Source organism: Haemaphysalis longicornis, unplaced genomic scaffold, assembly GCF_048455015.1.
Source record: "Haemaphysalis longicornis isolate Haplotype H1 unplaced genomic scaffold, Haemaphysalis longicornis Haplotype H1 scaffold_1, whole genome shotgun sequence".
Lineage (NCBI taxonomy): Eukaryota > Metazoa > Arthropoda > Arachnida > Ixodida > Ixodidae > Haemaphysalis > Haemaphysalis longicornis.
Genome location: NW_027526203.1, coordinates 452,140,399 through 452,162,888, shown reverse-complemented (window position 1 = coordinate 452,162,888; position 22,490 = coordinate 452,140,399). Strand labels below are relative to the sequence as shown.

Sequence of the window (22,490 nt, the reverse complement as noted above, 5' to 3'; positions counted from 1 at the left end):
GCTAACAAGCATTGTCCTTTGTGAGAGGCGTTTATGCGCCATGACTCACCTGTGACCACGTTCTTGCCAATCGCTTCAAAAGAGGAGTGATGGAATGTCCTTCTCCAGTCGCAGTGAAGGTGGCCGGACACTCGACCGAGTTTGTGAACCGCGTGCTGACCAGCGTAGCAGCGGGCAACCCGGACGGGGGCCTCTCTGAGCTGTAGGTGCCCCCACCACCACCGACTGCTGCCGAGCCTGCCTGAGCAGCCTCTCCCCGAGAGAGTGGGAACTTTCAAGTGTCGCATTTTGGTTGTCAACTATGCTGTGATATCAAAGTGAGCTTGCGAGACGGGGGAACCCTGGGCGTTCCCTTGTCGGGAGTCTGTTCTGGCGTCGGTTGCAGGCTTTCCCCCATACATGAATGCTATACGGGTCGCCCTGCTTTGTGGCTGGGCCCGGCACTTGGGCCTGGCCAAACCCCTCTCACGAGTTTATTCGGAGGCACGTTCCTCCTTGTGCGTGCATGCACGCACAAATGACTCTTTCTCCCCCCCTTCTGCGCGTCGAGGCGTGCTTCCACGTTCTTTCGTTGAGAGACGCACATTGCGGTTACATCTTTTCAAAGCTGGCAGGTGTGTGTGCCAGCCACAGTAGTGTTACAACTTGCTATTTACGTAGGTGCATTTTGCTTTGTTGTGCCGTAGTCAGTGGCCAATGCCGCAGTCTTAAATCCTGGCAGCAGCAGCGCCTTGGAGAGAGGTTTTGCACATTGTCCTACTTTCTTGGTTTATCAAGAAAAGCAGTTGTGTTGTTCTGCATGATAGCAAAGAAATGGGTTCTTCAAAATAATGTAGCTCCATGTATACATATGTAAATACACCTGTTGTAAATATGAGTATTTTACTTGTTTTATGAGAATGTTGATGATTGTTAAGTTGTTGAGTGGTGTATTAGAGTTTATGTATAGAGTTTTATGCACTGTTGCCCAAACATTCTCCTGTGTAATTTTTTTCTTATCCTATATTCAAAGTTGCCTCAGGCAGTCAGAAGTGCAGGCGACACCTGGCTATACAAAACCCTGAAGGGGACAACCGAGCGCATGATACTAAAGCACAAAACATCCACCATTGGCACTGTGCTGATGTTTCTGCAGGGTCACGCCAAGACAGAGGGTAGGGAGTGGGCCTTACGGAAATTCAAGTCACTGAAACACTAGTCATTTGAGTGCCTTTCTTGCAAGCTGCTTGTACAGGGAGTTACTAAGCAAACTGTAGGGCTGCACCTGCCGAAGGAAAGTTTCCCGCAACTCGCTGCACATCTCGAGGGAATCAAAGTTCCTTCTCTAGTACGCACTGTGCTCGAGATTTTGTCTTCAGGGTTGGCATTTTCCGGCTTGCCGGCTGTGCTGTTGTTAGGCATGAGGCTTTTTCGGTGCCGTGTCAAAGATTCACGAGGCGTTTTGTTGCATCGGGAGTTGTGCTGCTTACTTTTTGTCTGCAGTTGCTTTAGCGTGATTGCCATTGTTATCAAGCGTTGCACCCCGCACATGTTAGCAGTTCTTAGCGCAGTGCTGGCATTCTGCTGCGTCGCCAGACTCTCCAGTGTTACGGGGCCGCATAGTCCCCTGGCCTTGTTATCGTGTCACTGTTTCTGGCGCAGCCTAACCGGTTGGCTCTCCTCTGTTCTTGTTCAGCCCTGCCCTTCCTTCCTCTGGCAGGAGCTGTTGCAGTAATTGCCACTTGCGTGCGGTCGTTTTGTATCTCTCCATGTGTTGGCACACTGTGTGGACGATGCTGTCACAGTGAGTGTTGTAGTTTGCTAGAGTTGCAGAATGCAAAAGCGGACATGTGCAATGATGTTTTCTTGTTGGAACTCTTGTTGCCACCTGCATGCCATCCTGTCTTGGGTGAATGCACCTCTGGTGGAAAGATGTATACAATCAATATTTTTGTAAAGTACGCGTCTTGTCTAGTTGTTTTACAGTACCTGCAGTGTGACAGTAGTGGTTACCAACCCCATGGTATTGGGATTTTCTTGGCAGAAATGCCGGTTGAGGGGATCCGAGGCGTTACTTGGCAGCTTTTTCATTCCATTGTTCGGAGCGGTGGCCGCTAGGCTCCCCACCTTTTGGTTTTGTCACCTTTTGGTTTTTGTCACCTTCTGTTACCTTGCTTCTCAAAGCTGTGACGCTCAAGGGCAAAGGCTTTTTGTCATCTAGCTACAGCAGTGGCATTACACTGGGTTCAGGGCATTTGCTTTTTACTTGTGGCAGTTGTGCGTGTGTGCCAAACAATAGATGCCAGTCAGGAGGGAGAAGGTGCACGCACACAGACTACGCAACATGTAGTGCAGGTCTTGATAGCTACACAGGATCTTGTGACTTGCGCTTTGATGCGAGTCGGGAGCGTTTGGGGAGAGGGGGGGGGGAAGCATTGCCCAAGCGTGTGTAGTCGTGCTCTACCGGTGCCAAGGTCGGTAGCTTTGTATCTGCACTGCAAGTCTTTATATATCAGGGGCACAAGAGTGAGTTTATATTCTTGCATATGGGTTGATGGGATTCACGTGGTGTGTGTGTGCGTGCGTGCACGTCACTTCAGCAGCAGTTTTTTGCCACACTGCGACATCATCACCACTGTTGGGATGCAAACTAAACTAATCTTTCTTTTTCTGATCAGAGTATGAGTATGAAGTGTCGTGAAGCATGCAACTTGGAAATAGGCAAGTGTTTGAGTGTTTCAAAGACTCTAAGGAACCCCATTCTTTTCTTTGAGGGCTTCATTGTCTCCCATTATTTGGCAAGGCTACTTTGGCTGCTTTAAACAAGAAAAAAAAAAGAGCCCTGAGGACTGCAAAAATAAAAACAATTTGTGTGTGTTTGTATATATATATTTATACAGTAAAAGCTCGCTAATTCGAACTGATGCCCTGGTCCCCACACAGCCTGTATATTTCAATGCGGGAAACTCCTGATAATTCGAACGTGTCGGTATTCAGAACAGCTAATTCGAACTGGGATTCCCTGGTTTCCATCGCTCCTCGCAGAAGAAGTCGGCCCAGAGTGATTACAATGCGTTGCAAATCCAAACCAAACCAAATTTACTAGAGATGCAAACAACCAAACAGAAAAACAACACCGTAGTGTGCACGCTAACGCTACTCTGCTGCGACAGCTCATTTCACTTCTGCAGCGGGTGCCACTATGACAGCTGCAGTGCTCCAGCGCATGCCATTGCAGGCCACAAGCTGTCGCAAACTTGTTGTAGCACCAAATTCACAATAGCGAGTCCAGAGGTGGCTTCTGTGTGTTTTGCCCACGCAGTGTGGCAGGATGTCGATTCATTCTAGCGCCCACCCACTAATTTGAACTTTTATGGTGTCCTTCGAGTTCAAATTAACAAGCTTTTACTGTATGTGTGTATATGAGGTGCAAAGGACAGGTTAAGTCCACTGTGGTTGCAAATCATTAGAAGGGGCCTTTGAAAAGTAGTAGACAACAGGCTGATATATTGATTGATTGATTATTAGGTTTAACGCGCCGACGCTTTGCAGGCGATGAGTGCTGTAGTGGAGGGCTGCGGCTTAATTTTGACCACGAGTGCCAAAATCTCGGAACACACGGGAGTCCTCGCTTTTCGCCTCCATCAGAAAAGCAGCCGCGGCGGCTGAGAATTGAAACCGCATCCTTAACAGGCTGATAATATTATGCTCTTAGTTTGGAGGAGGATAAACTGGGTGGTAAATTTGAGCAATGAAGCATGGTGAAAACAGCGCAGCTAGAGACACGGGAGGACGCAAAGGGGACGAAAGACACGGGACCAGCAGTAGTCCCGTGTCTGTCTGTCTTCTCCGTTGCGTCCCGTGTCTCTAGCTGCGCTGTTTTCACCATGCTTCATCGCTGCAACCAACTAGCATTCAAGCATTGGCAGGTAAATTTTGAAATGTTAAATTTCTCTATGCAAAAGGGCATGAGGGTGCTAGGTATCTGAAAAACATACTGATCCCATTAGGGCGCTGCAAAACGTATGGTTATTTTCTATATACAAAAGTAATGGCACCGGGAGTAATTTTTTTTTTCCCACCACGGTGTGCTTCTGCGAATGTATTGTCACTTTAATTCTTTAGCACGCACAAGCACAGTTGCATTGCAAAGAGCAGATGTGGAAGTCTTCCTTTGGGCCAACAGAAATATGAATGAGCAATAAGCATTTATAGTTGCTAGGTTTACGTTTCAACTACTTCACTGGTTTAATCAAAATGTTTTTTTTTTTTTTTTTTGCTGTTTTAGGTTTAACTTTTCTGGCATTCTGGGTTAAACTACTTTCATCATTGCATCCTGGCACAGAAGTTAAGTCAAAGCTGCGTTGAGATCTCCTGCTGGTCGTTATGGCCTTCTGGGTTCAGTTCTGAGTGACTGCTGGCGAGTGCAAGGGCAAGCAACCAGAGTGCAGTGTGGCATAAGAGGCGGCTGAAGTGACTGCAGGGTTGGCAGCAGCCCGAGCACAGCTGCATGTCACGGGAGGGCTGTTTGTGTCGCTGTGCCTTGGTACTCTCAATCTCTCTGCAACTCAAGGGCCCACCACTAGCTAGTTGTCCCTGCGGACAGAACTCCACCCCCAGAACAGTTTATGCACGGTGACCCACAAGGACTGGACGACGCCCGTGGGCTGAAAAGGGTCGCAGTTTTGCAATTCGAGCTTGGTTCACCTCGGCACACCTGGCGAGTTCTGTCCCCTCCCCCGGTAGATTGAATTTGTGTACAACAAGCACACTGTTATCACTCTCCTCTAGTTTCCAAACACGATTTGATGGGGCACATGTGTGCTCTTGCTTTTAACAAGTTCCTGGCTTTAATTGGACCCTTCTGGTACCATGAATGTGATGAGATTGTACAGAGAAGTGCTTATACTGGATGTAAAAGTGCTTGTTTATTCTTATGAATAAAGAAATATGTTGCAAGCTGTTTGTCCACAGCCCGTTACAACGTGGAATGTTGACGGCTATCTGGCGCTTTTTTTTATTAACAAGAAAATCTAGTGTGCCTTTGAAAGCAAGTCTTTCAGGTATTCCCCCTTTCCCCTTGCTTAGTTAGTTACATCCATTACTCTTCAATGTGGTATGCCACGTGGCAAGGCTTGTAGAAACACTGCAAACGTCCATTCCACTTGTGGAAAGTTATGCACAGACAGCTCATGGATGTTCTCGGGAGGTCACCTTGTAGAGGTCAAAAAAGCCTCCGCTTGAGCACGTACAGAACACAAGCAAAGAAGAACAGCAGTGCTAAGAAGATCAACACTTTGTCCGTCATCTCCCTGCGGCCGTACTTGGTAAGCAGCTTCTTGGACTGCAAAATGGCACTTCCCATTTGCCGAGATTCTTCCTGGCTTTCCGAAATCACAGAAGACGTGCCCACTGAAAACAAGTCAATGTTGCACAGCGTTATGGAGTGCAGAGCCCCTGCTTGACAGGCAGACATTAACATACACTCGACTCTCGGTAATTCACTTCAGTGCTGGTCCTGGCAATTTCAAATGCCACCTAATGGAAGAAAATGCTCAGTAATTTGAAGCTAAAACCCATTGTGTCAGCTAATCAGCTAATTTGAAGTTACTTCAAACAAAAAGCATTGAGGTGAACGTTATTTCTTGATAAAATTTTCAAGCGTAAAAACACCGTGCTCTGTACTGGGGCGGTATTCTTGAGTTTTGTCCCTTTTGCGTCCCTTTTAAAAATGTCCCTTTTGGCGAGCCCTGATTGGCTAAAAGCAAACAACCGGAAGTGACGTAACGCAAGCGCGGCAAACTTACTGCCAACCTTTCTCCATGCTGCCAACGCCCACTTCTTAACCGGAAGTACGTCACGATGAAAGGGACGTAAAAGGGACGTTTTCAAAAGGGACAGTTACGAGAATACCGCCCCAGATGTCGGCGCTATTGCAACTGAGGCAGTGCATAGCTGATAAAGTGGTAGGCCAGTTCAGACTTTCGGTAGTGCACGCATCTTTTCTTCCGAGGTCCTCAACCTTCTTTGCGGTGCACAGTGCTGTGTGAGCGATTGGTGCAGTGGATAGTGTAAAGTCAACTACTATACAACCTGTCATATGCTCGACTTACAATGCTGTTTTCGTACTTTTTGTTTAATTGGAAGATCGGTTAATTTGAAGTGTTCTGCAGTCTCCGTGGACTTTGTATTAATGAGTCTACTGTATACAGGACTTTTATGCACATTGGAAGGGTTGAAAGATGCTTCGGTTAATTTGAAGTGTTCTGCAGTCTCCGTGGACTTTGTATTAATGAGTCTACTGTATACAGGACTTCTCATTGGAAGGGTTGAAAGATGCAGGAAGCAGTGGCATGCCTGCATGTGCTAAAAATATATAATTGCCATGCTCGTAAGCTCGCTTCAGTGCAAGGCATTTCGAGCTTGGCAAGCACGTCAACGTCGAACTGTTCAGGTCAACATCCAATCCATGCAACATTCCCCTCTGGTACAAAGGTTGCCTTTCACTGCACACTGGGTGCATACATTTCAATTGATGAGCAGAAGCTCACTGGGAGATGGCAGCAGACTAGCTCTAGGTGAAGAAGCGCACAATTGAAATCAAGCACAGAAGCAAACTTGGACATTTGCATTCGAACTATCTGCTCCGTGAGATGCCGAGTGGAGCAAAGCATGCGGTAGAAGAAACTGCATAAACGCGGCCGACGACCAAGCAAGGGTGACACAGACGCTGGCGCACAAAGCGTTTATTGAAAAACTTCAAAACAGGGTCACCCATCACTCACATTTCAAGAGAGAGAAATGGTTTTTACACACAAATATGCTATGCCAAGGTGATGTTCAAAGAACTTTGAAAAAGGTAAAGTGCTTGCCATGTGGATGAAACCATTGGTTGTTGGCATTGTTACGTGCATCTAAAACGGGTTTCAAGAATTGTAAAGTCTGCGCCTTCTTAGCCCCCATTTCTTGGTCGTCATCCATGTTTGCGCCATTTTTACGCCAAGAATCGGTGCCAACATTCTCGTATATCTGTTGTGATGAACTAGTGCCTATGAACTATCCTCGGCAGCGCAAGATTTGCTGGGCACAATGTCTACACACTACAAGATCCGAGACATCAAACGCCTCCACATATATCGCAGTAGAAGTTTAATAAAAACTGCTAGTACCTGAGCTTTTCCATGGATTGAATTATTTAGAAATTACGCAGGCACCATAGCCTCTGGTATACCTATATAATCAATATCCTCACTCTGGTACACGGCTAGTGGCTCTTGTAAGAAAACGGTTCAAGCCGCTCGATAGAAAACTGACGGTCACCAGCTAAAAATGCCTGTTGCAACTGATGCATGTGCATAATGAAGCAGCAATTTACACCCACCCATTTGGTACTTCAGGCTTATTTAAACACTGAATGACGTACAATGAAAGAACACACACAGCCTCTGTAGGAGTTAAAATTTTCCAATCAAGAAAATGAGGTTATAGACCGGAACATGTTTAAAGGGTGATGAGTTTTTATGCAGCAAGGGTGGGGTTCTCAAAGGTTTTTGATTAAATGTCAGTACAAATTAATAGGGCATGCATAAGCAATCAGATTAACTGACAAATCCAACAAATCCAGTACAGGATAAGGTTTGTGCCAGCTTTTACTACAAAGAAAATGTCCAACAGTAAAGCAGTGAAATGACACTTCAGTACATGCAGGGTGTTTCAAGTAACTAGAATTGAAGGTCGGAAATAAAGATGTAAAATTTTTCTACAATAAAATAAGGCAGTGTCTAGAGTTACGTCCGACGGAACCCATAAATGAAAACTAGAGTTACGTCCGATGGAACTTTAGGCCAATGTTTTCAGTTACGTCCAACGGAACTTTAAGCCAGTTTCTAGAGTTATGTCCAACGGAACTCAGAATTGAAAACTAAAGTTACGTCGTGAGTTAGTGGTGAGAAAACTCAATAATATTTCATCGATAACTCTTTGACTTTATACACAAAGTCGACTTGTTCGTGTACCTCTGAACTCGTGTATCTTCATTCCACAGGGCAAAATTTTGAATAAAAACTACAAATATACACGGCACAAAAACGAGAGGGCAATTATATATACCGTTTTGCCACTGTATAAGCTATTTCTGTAGTAAGCAAGGCGTGATTAATTGGCGCCATCTGCACTCACGGCGGGTGCTGATGTTCCCGATTCTAGAAACGTATGTGTGACGAGCGAGCGGATAAGTGTCTCGCCCGCATCATGCGCCGTGACGATGACCTACTTACCTCATCTGGAATGTGTGTGAACAAGTGTATGAGCATATTGATCTTATTTCTGCTACTACATAATTATTTTTGGTCATTTGTTCTTCCAAATCAACACAACCTAATAATCGATGCATAAAGCCAACCAATTAATCGGGTTAAAATATTAACCGACGTCTAGCCCTATTAATTACATTTGTTAAAAGACTCTCAACTATTGTAAATTTGTTCTCAGCACAAACTGCAGACACTACAAACTGGCACTGTGCCCACTGCACGAGGTTCAATTTTGTTAATTCCCGTCTTCTCCTTTGCTTACATGTGTTGGATATGGAAAGAAGTGTACGTGGACTACTACAGAAAAATTTGAATCCTTTAATTAAAAAAAAACTCTATCAACCCAGCTGGGATTCGAACCCACATCGCTGAAGTAGTGTGCATCAACCCAGCTGGGATTAGATCCCACATCGCTGCAGTAGTGTGGGCGCTTATATCACGTTCCTGACCACTCGACCGACGGGGAGCCAGCGCTGTCGAACATGTTACCTATGCTTTACTCATTCTGAACCGGTTAGGCCTTAAAGCAGCAGCATTTGTGTTTCCTAATTTGACGACATTTATCGTACAAGCGACCATTTCAATAATGTTGCACATATAGAGCGACACGGGTAGCTGGTGCTGTTAGCTGTAAATTTTTTTTTTGTGCTTTACGTTACGCCGGACGTAACTCAAAACACTGGCCTAAATTTCTGTCGGACGTAACTCTAGTTTTCAATGTATTGATCACAAGCTACAGACGGGTCCTCTTTTTTCCGCGCCGCATGCGGGGGAAAACTTACGAGTGGTGGCTGTGTGACCTAGGAAGGTTCATCTTATAAAAATAGTAGAAAAAGGCATAGCAATGGTCATTGTCTAAAAAAAAAAAAAAGGAAAGGAAACCAGGGGGATTCGGCCCTAGGGCTTGTAATCATGAGCCCGAGGCAGTTCCTCGCCACCACGAAGCCAGGCGGGATACCACCAACAAGACGAACAATCGAGCGACCAAGGCAACCACATAGCCACATAGCACAACCTCAGGATACACCTGCGGGTGTGTCGGACATGCCTGCACTGTCAGTCCGCCGTACCTTTCTTCAGCCTCTGGGCATCGAGTATGTCTGTCGTAAAGTCCCTTCAACAGAGGAGGGACTTCATATTGACGTACCGTAAGATTTTCGGGGTTGATACGTCCGACGTATTTTTAACCGCTGGGGTCGAGATACGTCTGGTGTACCATTAATTTTCATTTCCGTCGGACGTAACTTCAATATCATTTACAGGTTAAGCCGGACGTAACTCTAGACACTGGCCTAAAGTTCCATCGGACGTAACTTCAGTTTTTAATTCTAGGTTCCGTCGGACGTAACTCTAGACACTGGCTTAAAGTTCTGTCAGACGTAACTTTAGTTTTTGATTTTGGGTTACGTCGGACGTAACTCTAGACACTGCGCTAAAATAATCGTTTAGAATGGCATGGACCATCTTGCACAATTTTTACATTTCCGTCAATTAACAAATTATTCAAATACCTTTTTAACAAGTCACTCAGCCGAAAAATTTTCTTTTAGAAAGTTACAGCATGGCAAAGGAACACAATGCAGTTTTCATTACAATTTTGCATCCTTTGCATCAGCCCAGCACATTCTAAAATTGGATATCGCCACACTATCCAGCGTGTTTAGCCACAATTTCGTGTCGCACCCGTATTTTTTTTTTCTTAACATTTAACAAATTCTCACAAGCTTTTGTACAAATGGACGTAGCATGAGGCTAGTTGGTGATGTTTCAGCCTCCATAGTCCCAGTCTTGTTAGCGTCTATTTGTCTTTGTACACGTAGCGCCATTCAATATGAAGCTTTTGTAAAGGTAATTTTTTATGCTTCATAAAACCTTGCAATAAAAATTTTAAGCTAGATTAACTCGTTAAAAATTGGTTTATGTATTCTAACTAATTTGTTAACAAAAACTTAAAAATAGTTTGAGATGGTTTATGTCACCTTGGATGATAGTTGATTACGCTGGTGCTGAAATATTTGGCGTGATTTTAATTGCTCATCTACGTTAGGTGAAACAATATGTAGATAATGAATACTTGAAGTGGAAGGATACAGATACCTTGGGCTTGTGGTCAGAGCAGACACAGATAATGAGAAATCGGGCAAGAAATGAGAACATGGTGAACAGCAGTCTGCAATAAATTTGTGGATCCCACCCGAGAGGGCTCACGTACGAGGCAGAAACTTTAGAATTGCTTGGGATTGGGCGAGTTGGTTCATGATCACAGAAAGACCTTCAGCTCGAACGTACGGAAACGATGGATGGTCAAAAGAAACATGTACACAATGCTGTCCGTGTTTCTCTCAACCGTCCTTCGTTTCCGTACGTTCCAGCGGAAGGTTTTCCACTGAAATTTTAAGCCTAACAAAACACCCCAAGACAGCCTGCCCAGAAATCCACAGAAAAAAGATGACATGCATAGCACTGCGAGACTGCATGAAGGACGTTCCAGTTCAAAGTAAGAAAAGGGGGCGGAATGAGACAGGTCATCTGGAGCACAGATGTACCGCAAAAACAACAAAAACAATGCCTGGAAGCAGTGAAGCCAAAGAACTGAGCACGGAGATGATGAAAAAGGATGCATGTACACGGAACAATAAGACAGGACATAAATGGTGGGAGATCACTAAGAAGAGGCCGGGGCAAATACCACTGACGGCAATGATGTACTGATGTACTAAGAGCACCCCGCTGTCCATTCACGGCAAGTGGAGCATTGTCATGATGCAATCAATGACTCACCGAGCAAATCCAAGGCATTTTCGCTGTGCTTCACCTGGTCTGCCATCATCCTGCTAATGGAGAACAGGTTTTCGGTCATGCCCGATGTGCTCCGCATCAGCGTCTCCTTGTCAGCACGGCCCCCCCTGCAGCAGCAGGCGTTTCAGTGTCACTCACTAACGTCACCTGGGTGAGAGCCCATGGGACGATAAGATTCAGAAGTTGTGACCAGGGCAGCACACACTAACAATGAACTGCTCTAGAAATCAGTAAATATGTCAAGGTATTTTAGAGAGCATTTTTTTTAATGAATCAGAATCAATGACCCGCAGTTCCACCATCTCAAAGGCCAACTACACTCAAATTTTACCTCGGCCAAATTTATTTTGAATGTACGGTACGTGCAACCAAATCAACTGGGACATGACCGGAAGGCCCGCAAAATGCATTGTTAATTAGTCAGAAACTCTTAAAATGTTCCACCAGCAGGCAATGCTGCACCTGCCAGTGGATTACGCAAACAGCCGTGAAGCGGAAGTGACACTGCGCCCGGCCGGGTGCTTGGTCCTTCGGCCAGCCAGGAGAACCGGCCGAGCTTTGCTGGGGGTGCTTCTCCTAGGGCTACTGCGTGGGCGAAGCATTGCTCACAGATTTGCTCCGGCTGGCAGGCTACTTGTGGCAGCTCACTCGCTGGCTACAATGTCATTTCAGCCTAGCCGTAATGGCTGCGCTAGTGGTGGAACACACGATTGGCTACTTGGAGCAGTGCTTGGAGCACCAAACATGAAGATTTGAAGCACACTTTCCAGCTTTTGGAGCAGGTTGTTTTGGACCACTTTAATTGTCTTGTAGGGACTACTACTCAAAGCCATGCAAGTCCTCAACATGCAATAAGACTGCAGGAAAAAAGAGAACCACACAGACCATTAAAGTACCAGAAGAAGCTTATAGCTGGTTTTTCCAAAAAATTATTTCAAGCATGGAAACACCAGTTCAAGAGAACGAACACTGTACAAGCAAAATGTCAGCCTAATTATCTGCATTATAGGTTTAGGACTTCTTTTTCTGCAAAGGGTGCAAGTTTGACAAAGCTTCCGAGAACTTCCTCTGGTCCTCCTTCAGAAGACTCTGGCCACTATGCACATCAGCAAAGCATTTTTCACTCATGCCTCTTGAGGTGAGGAGATCAGCATTGCTCAACATCTTCTTAGCTGAATCAATGTCAGCCTGCAATTCTTCCTGTTTGCCAGCCTTGCTTGTAGCACTGAAATCACCTGGCTTTGATTTATTTTCGCGTGGTTCTTCCAATGCTTGGCCTTCAGGTCACTGCATCTGGCGTTTCCGAGAGCCCTTCACAGCTCTGATGAGCTCTCCACTCAGGGGCACTGCTGCTGCATTGCGGCCAAATCTTCCCGAGAATGGCATTTTAGACCGACGGCCGTTGACACTTAAAATAGAGAAACTAGTTCAGTCCCGAAGCATACACCTAGCTTCACTGAAGCCTCTCCCGACATCTGTGTTTCCATGCGAGAGGCTTAACAGCGCGTTACAAAACCTCGTTACAAGAGACATTGTTACAAGAGACACTTGGTTATAAGAGACATTTGAATGAAGGCAGTTTGGCTGGTTTTCCTATGTTCGCCATGTTAGCAACATTGCATACAAGAGACCTTGGCTACAAGAGACACGTTTTTTGGTTCCCTTGAGTGTCTCTTGTAACGAGGTTTGACTGTAATGGGTACCTTAGGGCCCCACCACCTTCCTTTAGCTCAAAGTTCTTTTGCCAGAACTCGTCCAGCCGATCAAAAGGGCTATAGTCAATGTTTTCTGTCGTAACAAGGCTGAATTCGTACATTAAACACCTTGTGAGGTGCAATTATTGGGGAAGCTCTTAGCCAAGTTTCTCGTGGATGCAGCAGAACCTTCTACACTGAAAAGCCTTGCTGATGCAGCTGAGGTCCCTCAGCACAGGTTTTTGAAGTGGAAGCCTAAAGAGTAGGTATCCAGCAGCCTTTATGTACAAGCTCCTTGCTCCTACTCGGAAATGTTTCTTTTCATGCGGTGCCCAGTCGGCGAGGGCAGCTTCGGTATCTGCACCGATTCCAAAGTGCTCCTTCCAGATGGATGGTAGATCAATTTCAAGAAGTTCTCCGGACCTTTCCTGGTAGACTTCTTGGCGCAAAAAATGTCCAAGGACCTTCTTGATCAAAACTCCCATCTCAGGAACAGGGTCAAAAACCCGACGAACAAATCAGTACAGTTGCGCAAAAAAAGTGCCTTGGATCCGCCGTGGTGGCCCAGTGGCTAAGGCATTGCACTGCTAAACACGAGGTCGCGAGTTCGATTCTCGGCCGCCGCGGCCGCTTTTCTGATGAAGGCGAAAAGCAAAAACGCCCGTGTGTACGAGATTTCAGCGCACGTTAAAGATCCCCAGGTGGTTAAAATTAACCCGGAGCCCTCCACTACAGCGCACCTCATCGCCTGCATTGCATCGGCGCGTTAAACCCTACAATCAATCAATCAAATCAAAAGTGCCTTGGACAGAAAAGCTTTATCTGTGAGAGATGATTCAGGCGAGTATAGAGCACACCACCACGAGCATTTCAACTGGACAGCACTTCTTTCACTGCTGGCAGCTGTGGAGTGAGCCGGTCAAGAGCCAGGCCAAGTGTCAGCCAGCGCGAGCTCACGTGTCGAAGGAAAACATTCTCAGGTAGGTTGAGGGCATTCTGGCTGGCTTTCAAACGCTCACTTTGTGATTCAGTTTCTGAAGAAGCAATAGGTATCCACAAGTGCCACTTCAACATCACTGCCCAATGCAGCTAGTGCATGCCCAAAGGCATTGTGCACTTTGTGCAACGAACACTTCCCAATACTGAGAAGGGCTGACGTTTTTTCAGCTGTATTTTTAGGCTCTTCATTACATAAGGCCGGTTGCTGTAAAAACACAACAGGTTGTCACTTGGATGGTCTTGTACTGCTTCCTTCACAGCACTGAGGAGAACATCTGCTCCTGCTGATCCCAGGTGGAATGATTGCAAATGCTAAACAACAATTTTTGTTGGTCAGAACAGTATCTCACACGCACATCAAGCTGTTGGCTGTGCTGTTGCGGAATGGGTGTCTCGTCAATTTGGATTGTGGAAAAGACTCCAGGTGTATTCAACTTCTGGACTAGATACAATGACCTTGAAATAAGGGCCCAATCAGTCAGACACTATGTAATAATCTTTCTGCCGCACAAGAAATTCTTGGCAATCTGCGATTGAGGTTTAACATGCCAACGTTACACAAGCGATGTAGTGGAGGGCCCTGGATTAATTTTGACCACCTGGGGATCTTTAATGCGTGCCAAAATCTCGAACACACGGGCATTTTAGCTTCATCAGAAAAGCGGCCACCAAAGCTGGGAATCAGACCCACGTCCTTAGGTTCAGCAGCACAATGCCTTAGTCACTGAGCATCCGCGGCGGGTGGCAATCTGTGACTCAGCGAACATTAGTGGAAAAAAAGAAGCTGTATCACCTCACACAAAATGGCAGAATTACATTCAATTTCGTTTTCGTTCCCGGGAGAAACCACCATTACCCTGTGACTGTTCTGTAGCAGAAATAGAGCAATTATTCAAATTATCACACTTTTGGAGCAGGATGACCCTCTTGGCGCAGCTTGGAGCAACTGGCACAGCAATTCCACCACTGCTGCGCTCTTCCCAATTTCGTTTTCAAAATCGCTGATTTTTGACAGTCATTTGCGCCACAGATACGCGTATTTCAGCTGTCATATTTTGAGTCTTTTTAGGCAGACTGTATGGAAATAAGGTTTTCAAGTGGTTGAAATTTTGAGCGCAGTTGGCCTTTAAACAGAACCAAAGGGCAAAAAGTTCTTTGGTTAAACTTTCAAGACTAAACTTGGAGGCTTATCAAGAATTCTTGTTGTTTAGGAAATGTTTAGGACACCACAGCTCCCCCCTTGGGTGTCGCAAATTGATTCAAGTTTCTTAGCTGCCCCAGATAGTTTGCCTGTGCCCACCCATCTGAGAATGCTGCTTTGGATGCCCACAGCAACAAACTTGTTCACCAATTCAGTCTTCATGTTCTAGGCTGGGGAATGGGGCAAGAAATAGTATTTACTATCAACACGGGACCTCTGTGCCATATCTACGTATTGTGGCTGTCGTGTGCTAACTATACCCACAAAATCTGGTGTGATTGCTAGTGTTTCTACCATTTTTACAATACAATGCAAACATATTTGAAACGAACAGGCCACCATCAACAATTTGGGCTTGTCCAATCAGTTTTATTTTTAGACAGAATAATGGGGGGGAAGCACTTTCAGTAATAAAAGAAGCCTAACCACCTAACCAGAGGGAAATCTGCTTTGTAATAATGTTTCAGAAATTTAAGTTTTGTTTTAATCAATGAAACGGTACCAGCATGCTGAACTTCCAAGTATTTTAAAACGTCATAGACAGTGTTCACCAAAAAGAAGAGGAACCGACACAGAACCTAGGATTTCCTTGCCGAACTTCGACAGGCATTTTCATGAAAGTAATTTATTTTTCAACACAGCCAAACCGATAAAAAGAGTCACTTAAATTTGCAACATAAATACATTCGTGCGAAATTATTCTACACTTAAATGGAGGCATCTAGTAATTTAGTGCCCTTTCCACACAATGGACAGAAAAACAATTGAATATGCCTGCTTGTGCTGGAGTTCTGGGGGTTACAGACTGGGGTTATTCACAAGTCAGGCTCATCATTAGTGCCATATGGTTCATTACACAAATTTCAGTTCATTGGCTGATGGCATACAAATGCCTAAAACAAAAACAAACGACAGAATTTAATGCTGATCGCCTGGGAATCGGCCTGCGTTAAACTGCACAAGCTGTTTTCTGGGCATGAATTCTAAAGTTACCAATAAATGCTGCTGGCAAGCTGCAGAGACCATCACAGTAATCCCTACAATGTATCCTGCAAGCCAAGAAGTGCAATAAATAGTTCAACTAAATTCAAAAGCTTGCACGCTCTTTGTTGTTTAAGAAAAGTCAAGGTGGTGGTTGTGTGTTGTTTATTGGTGTAATGGCTCCTTAGCCAAACAGTACCAAAACAAAAGACTATTTTATGGTCTCTCTCTTTCAGTTATTTCAATGTATGTAGTTACGCGTGACTGCTTAAATAACGAAGATATACAGAACCATTATACGAAATGACAAAAATTGGTTCGAAAACTGATGAAAGCGAATGTGAATGCAGGTCAGCAGTTTTCTTTAATTGTTTTAGTTAATGATCACAGTTTCTCTCAGTGAATTTCTTTTTAATGCAAGAGAAACAACGATCTTAATATCACCAGGGGCTCCCCGCCGATTTCCAACAAACGAGCCCTGTTGCGATTGTATGTAATACGAAATGGTCTAGCTGTAAAAAAACCCAACATTAAATAAGTATCGGGAATGCAACTGCACACAAAGGCTCATCTGCAAGGGAGTGTGCTGATGATAGTAGCAGAATGTAAGTAGATAGGAGCGGAATGGACCAGGTCCCGCCTGCGGCTTCTTACCTTGGGAACTCCTTCTGTATACCTAAGCAATCGTACATCATTGTATTTGAAACTTTGAAACAAAAGCCAAGGGTTCCTTTACATCTCAGAAAAATGTTATGACCAGTGCAATTTTCATACGTGTTCACAGAAACCCACCACACAATTTAGTTTGAGGTCTTCACAAAAAAAATTAAAGCACAGGCAGGGTTCAAAGCACAGTGGACTCGCGATAATTCTAACTCGGATAATTAAACTTTCGGTTAATTCAAACGAATTCCAAAATTTTGGCTGGCCCGCTATGTTTTCAATGTTTTTAAAGCCGCTTATTAATTCAAACTGCTTCATTGCGTAAATTCGGTTAATTAGTACTTTTTGATTGCCGTTACAATGCTGCACTTGCCGCTTCTAGCTGAACAACTGCATCCTTATATCACTAACAGTCACAAGTACACGTGTCAAAGCGAAACCACGCTTGCCAACAACCACCAACAACTAGTGCAGAAAAACTTCGCAATGAATTGGCTGCTCTTGCTGGCATCGAAAACTTTGTTTTGAACTCTCACGCAAAAGCAGAGCAGTCATACATTCGTGTTTGTTTGTTTGTTTTTCAAAGTGTAATTAGCAGTTCAGTACTGTGCGTGAATGTTGAATTATTAAATACATGTAAATGTTTCACTACAACACAAGTTGGTTTGTTGCCCCGAGTCATATTTATGAGAACTTCTGATAGTTCAAACTTCTGATAATTGAAACAAAATCCTAGGGTCCCTTCGAGTTGGAATTATGGCGAGTCTACTGCATTAAAATAATTCACGACAATTCCAAGGCAAAAAAACTGCTATAAAACATAACGGTCACCACACGAGACAAAGTTCACACAGATATTTAACCTCCACTACGTTGTTCACTTGTGACTTTAGTAAGTAGATGACTGAGCAGAAAAAAAAAATGTGGCTGGCGATTAAGATACTCCTTAATGCGAAATTAGTGCCCAGCTAAATTGAGTATAGAAAGCGAACACACATCATCGCTGAGGCAGCACTCACTGATGGGTTCTCTCGACGGCAGCGATGATGAGCCTATGAGTAGGCGGCACGAAGTGCATCTCAGGAAGGGACCGCGAACTGCGTCTTAGGAAGTGAACGTGCATCATCGTCACGTGCACGCCTCCCCCTCACCCTTTCTCCAACCGCCGCACAGACCAGCGTTTCATGCGGGCACAGCATACTAGCCTCCCCTTCACCCTTTCACCACACTTTCCTCCGCAGTTTTCTTTCTGTCGTCGCCCGCTCGATTACAACGCCGTCACCGTGCTCGTGGCCGTCGCCATCGCCAAACAGCCGTAGCGGTGGCCAAAGTGGTGCGCCCTAAAATTTGTGGCTGCAACAAAACCAGAACAGCTGGAATAGTAAGCCAACCCATCTTACCTTTGCCTGACCTGTCCTCCAGACATGAGGCTCTCCCTGCTGCGGTCCTCAATGTCTTTCTGGATGATTAGGTTTGCCTTGCGCAGTGCTTCCGTATTCCTGACAGGGAACCAGAGATGACAGGGTCTGAGAACCGCACCAATGACGCCGGCAAAAGTGGCACTCACCGTTTCATGCCCGCTGCGTACTCGTCAACTTTGAGCAGCAGCCTGTCTTTGTCCTGCACCTTGTCCTGCTCCACTGCGAATGCCTTCAAAGCCTGTGGCATGGGAAACGTCAGTCTTAAAGGCTGCCTTCACCACAGTAATGACACCTTCACAGTGAAAACAGGGGAGCGCTTAAGTTTCCGTGAAAGTGAAACATAATTCATGGCCTACGGCATCAAAGCTGCACCAGGGCATTGAGGTACATAGTGGAAGGCTGCAAAAGACCACCTCAGGTTGTTCAGTGTGCACCAAACTCTCACACTTTGGTATTTCTCTGTATTTTGTATCTCACCGCCACTAGAAACACTAACACCAATTGAAAAAGCAAAAGGCACTTCTGCTCATCACATCATTATTTTGTTTGAAGACCCTTTCAGGTAACTTCACAACCATTTTTCACACCGGTGTTGTAGCAATAGTGTCGTATATGGTACGAAGCTGTGATGTGCTCGAGAATGTGAATGAATGTTTCATGGAAGTTTTCACAGTAATAATCCTGTCAGGCAGCCGTTTCAATAAGCACTGAAACCCATGGTCATCAAGCTCATTAGTGATAGGGCACTGCCATGAGGCCATATGCAATAAAAATGACTCAAGTGCTCTTCGAAGCCAACAGAGTTACCAAAATGCTGTTGGAGTGGTCAAAGGCCATTCAACCATACTGCTTGCAGCTTACTCCCAGTAAAGATGGACAAGCCATACTCTTCAACAACACAAGCTAGAGATGCCCATGCAACAGGGCTGTATTTCATTAGCATTGTAGGCCCTTAACAACTTCAATGGACATCCATTTCAATTATCATTAAAATGAATACCTGAATGGGGCATGAGATGTTTTCTCTAAAGTTTTGCTGGCCAATACGGCTCAGCAAATAAGAAATGAGTAAGAAAGAGGTAACATGAATAAAAAAAATATGTATGAAAGCATAAGCACTGAGAATACCAAACACTGTGGAGTGCACTGTTTCTGTCTTTTGCTTCAACATCAAGCATAAAATTTTTGACATACTACTGATGTGTACCATGATCATAGCAACTTGTGAAGTGCATATATTAAACATTCCATTAACCTTCTAAACAAAATAATAAAGAAATAAAATGTGCCGTGCACAGGAACAATGTTCATAATTTGAGACTTAAAAGCCAATTAGTTCATGCTTCTATCCCCTCCTCATCAGGAACTAGACAGCTAAACACAGAAAACACTTCATTCTAAAAGCACAAAATACTCGACTACTTTGTTTTTAAACTCGCATAACTGTGCAAAAAATAAAAAGCAGTAGCTTCATTAACTAAAAAAAACACGCTCTTTCTACCATAGCAAGGGCAATGGCAGCCCAGGACACGTCGTGCTTGGTCCACACGATAGGACAGCTGCGTCCAAGTTTGTAATGTTTTCAGGTACCACACAGCCGCCACCTTTGGTATCAAGTGCACCTCTCTGTGCAGATCGAGTTAAAATACCCTTCAACTGCTCTGTGTGAGAAAGATAGCTGAAAAGTTTAACTCTTCAATAAAATGTTTTGTTTGTTGTAATTGAAAGAGCTGCTTTGTTAGGAAATCAAGTCAAACGACACCTTCCCACAGCGTTACGTCAACCAGCATGGTTAGCTATGGTGTTGATCGGTCCAGCTGAGAAACTTGGAAGTTCATAAACAGGCATTTGAAATGATTGAAATGAATGTGCTGCCCAACTTGCTCTTTAAAAATAAACACTTGCACTGTGTGCACATCTTAAGGGAATCCTCCTTCAAATCTTTATAAACATTATGCAAAGTTTGAATGTTTGTATTATGGCTCTTTAACCACCACCACTCTTGGCCAAACTCTAGATCAAAGTATTTCACTACTCCCATTGCATCGTCAAATCTTCAACCGGCCCCATCAGAAAGAAAGCACATCGTAGACAGACATAACAACGATCAAAGTAGGCAAATTCACCAATCCGCGCACACCAGCATGCCGGGTGGATGAAGGTTTATTATGACGATTAAAGGGGCTTGATTTTGACTTGAATAAGGCAAGTTTTTTTAAAGGGGTCGTGCAGACAAAACACAAGTTTGTTTTATTCGAAAGATTGGTGTTTTACAGTGCCCCTCGTGCTTGTCCAGCAGCAAACGATGCTTTGTTCACTAAGAAATTCAACAGCCTAAGCCAAAAATTCACTTCTCCCGCTAAATCATGTGTTTCGTAACGTCAGTGAAGACATGTTCAGGGAAGGTACCTGAAACGGAAATTAGTATGTTGACTAAGGCTTTTGTGAAAGGTGTATTTTGTTTACTGTCCATCTTCATACGTGGCGCCACAATACTGCTCAGAAACAACTATCCGCACTGGATAGCAGTTTTTGACTGGATTTGTACCTGGCTTTATATTGTTACGGTTGATAGTGATCATTCATAAAAAATTGGGTATGCTCAACAAAGAAAGTCACGTAAGTGGTGATGTCGCTCTTTAAGCCAGTTGGCCACCGTCGTGTCAAACTGCACAGCTTCAGCTGGCATAGTGCGTGCCTTACGCACTGGTGATTCTATGTTTACATGTTGGCTCGTAACTTTCATTTTTTACTTTACCATTCTTGTTTAAAAACAATGTGCACTAAATTTGCACGCAATTAGCTCGTTCTACAAGATTATAATCCCTGTTTAATTTGTGTTGGATTTTGTCAGCCGCAGCCAATCAAAACGAGCTGCCCCTAAAACGCCATAAGTTGAGTGCAGAAAAATAGCTAGAGTGCCACATGCCTATTCCCTGTTTTTCGCATTTACAACTCATCTGCTTTCTAGTTGTTTAGTAAGGCGCCAACTAGAAAGCAAACTTAGGTCGGCTCAACGGGCCATGGAACGAATAATGTTAGGAATAACACTCAGGGACAAGAAATGAGCTACCTGGATCAGAGAACAAATTAGAGTTGAAGATATCAGTTCAAATAAAGAAAAAGAAATGGACTTGTGCTGGCCATGTAGCGAGACGAACCAACAACCGGTGGACAATTAGGGTAACAGAGTGGACACCGAGAGATGGGTCTAGAAGGAGGGGAAGGCCAGTATAGCACAATGGAGGGATGAAATAGGGAACTTCGGGGGTAAACTGTGGACTCGCATAGCGCAAGACAGGAGCGGTTGGAGGTCTTTGGGAAAGGACCTGAGCAGGCTGCTGGTACTGGTGATGATGATGACAGCTAATCTGAGTGGTTTGTGCCGGTAGTATTAACTCTATGGTTTGTGCTAAAAGTGGTGTCACTGCGCTATAACGAGGCAAACTTTCGCATGAATCAAACTTGCATTGTCTTCATGCCCCCTTTAAGCTCTTCCCCTAAGCACTTGTTACGGACTGGACCCACATACACAATTGCTGCATAATTTCCTTTATGATGGTATCGACATCAAAACATTTTCAGTTGGCAGAGAGCTGCCGTTCAGAAATCGCCAATTACGACAGGATGTACCATGATCAAAGCAAACATAATGACAAGTATGTGCCCACCTCTAATGCCATCTTGAAGCTTCGCATATTTTGTGCTGCTTCCAGGTTTTTGGCACTCAATTCTTCTCTGGTGTCGCAGCCATCCTGGACATCCTGATAACAGAATACAGGTTTGAGTTTTCTCACTTTTACTAAAGAACATAACTGTTTACTCGAGTCATGAATACACAAAGCGACCAGTGCAAAGGATGGGAACGTGAGTATCACTGAAATACCCCGAGTACTCAGCTAACAGTTGGTCTCACATATTTCCCCCATTTACCGCGCGAAACTATAAGCGTAGCAGACAGTGGAGCTGGATATTGACGTGTTTCCATTCGGCCGGTGAGAAAGTTCCTTCGGAGAAATACCATACCTGTATGCATGATTTCACTTTTAGGTCTAGCTTTACAATTTCTTGAAGTAATGCCTTCTCAGTGTTCGCAGTGCTAACGGAACTTTTGACACTGTTTTTCCATAAACTCGTCATTCTGCGCCAAGGAGCCGTGGAACATAGAGTTTCATACTAATATATACGTAGAAACTGTTACTGGCTTTGGCCCTTTGGCTGGCTCTGGCTCATGACGCATGCCATCTCGAATCCCTGGATAAGAGGATTCGGGAAAGAAAATTCAGGAAATTAGCATAATGAAGCCACGAAGCTTTATTTTGCGAAAAAGCAAGAGCAACTTTTGGTGGGTTTTTTGCCAGTTGTGCCCGGGTGCAGGCATGCACTCGGTAGCGTCAAAACAACTCAGTTTCAAATCGTATACTGTTTTTAAGAAATACCT

The 22,490-nt window shown here is 44.5% G+C and overlaps 2 protein-coding genes across 4 annotated transcripts in view; one reads left to right on the top strand and one right to left on the bottom strand.

Annotated features, from left to right (window-relative positions):
- Positions 1-4,938, top strand: part of Reptor (repressed by TOR) — a 30,915-nt gene extending 25,977 nt beyond the window's left edge. For all 3 annotated transcript variants that reach the window (XM_077687814.1, XM_077687812.1, XM_077687813.1), the window contains one exon: positions 109-4,938. In XM_077687814.1, coding sequence (XP_077543940.1) covers positions 109-206 — 98 coding nt within the window. In that variant the 3' untranslated portion in view covers positions 207-4,938. The remainder of the gene's footprint in view (positions 1-108) is intronic.
- Sec20 (vesicle transport protein Sec20) lies at positions 4,893-22,269 on the bottom strand. The gene is made up of 6 exons (XM_077687815.1): positions 22,076-22,269; positions 21,721-21,813; positions 18,196-18,287; positions 18,029-18,127; positions 11,073-11,197; positions 4,893-5,391 (listed from the first exon to the last, which is right to left on the bottom strand). Exons 1-6 carry the CDS (start codon positions 22,187-22,189, stop codon positions 5,204-5,206), a joined length of 711 nt encoding a protein of 236 aa, XP_077543941.1. The 5' UTR covers positions 22,190-22,269; the 3' UTR covers positions 4,893-5,203.
- Positions 22,270-22,490: the final 221 nt, after the last annotated feature.

Coding starts and splice junctions, on each gene's coding strand:
- Sec20 (XM_077687815.1), bottom strand. CDS start 22,189: ATGACGAGTTTATGGAAAAACAGTGTCAAAAGTTCCGTTAGCACTGCG. Junction 18,288..21,720: donor GCTTCAAGATGGCATTAGAG/GTGGGCACATAC, acceptor CCCATGCCACAG/GCTTTGAAGGCATTCGCAGT. Junction 11,198..18,028: donor GGAGGACAGGTCAGGCAAAG/GTAAGATGGGTT, acceptor CTGCTGCTGCAG/GGGGGGCCGTGCTGACAAGG.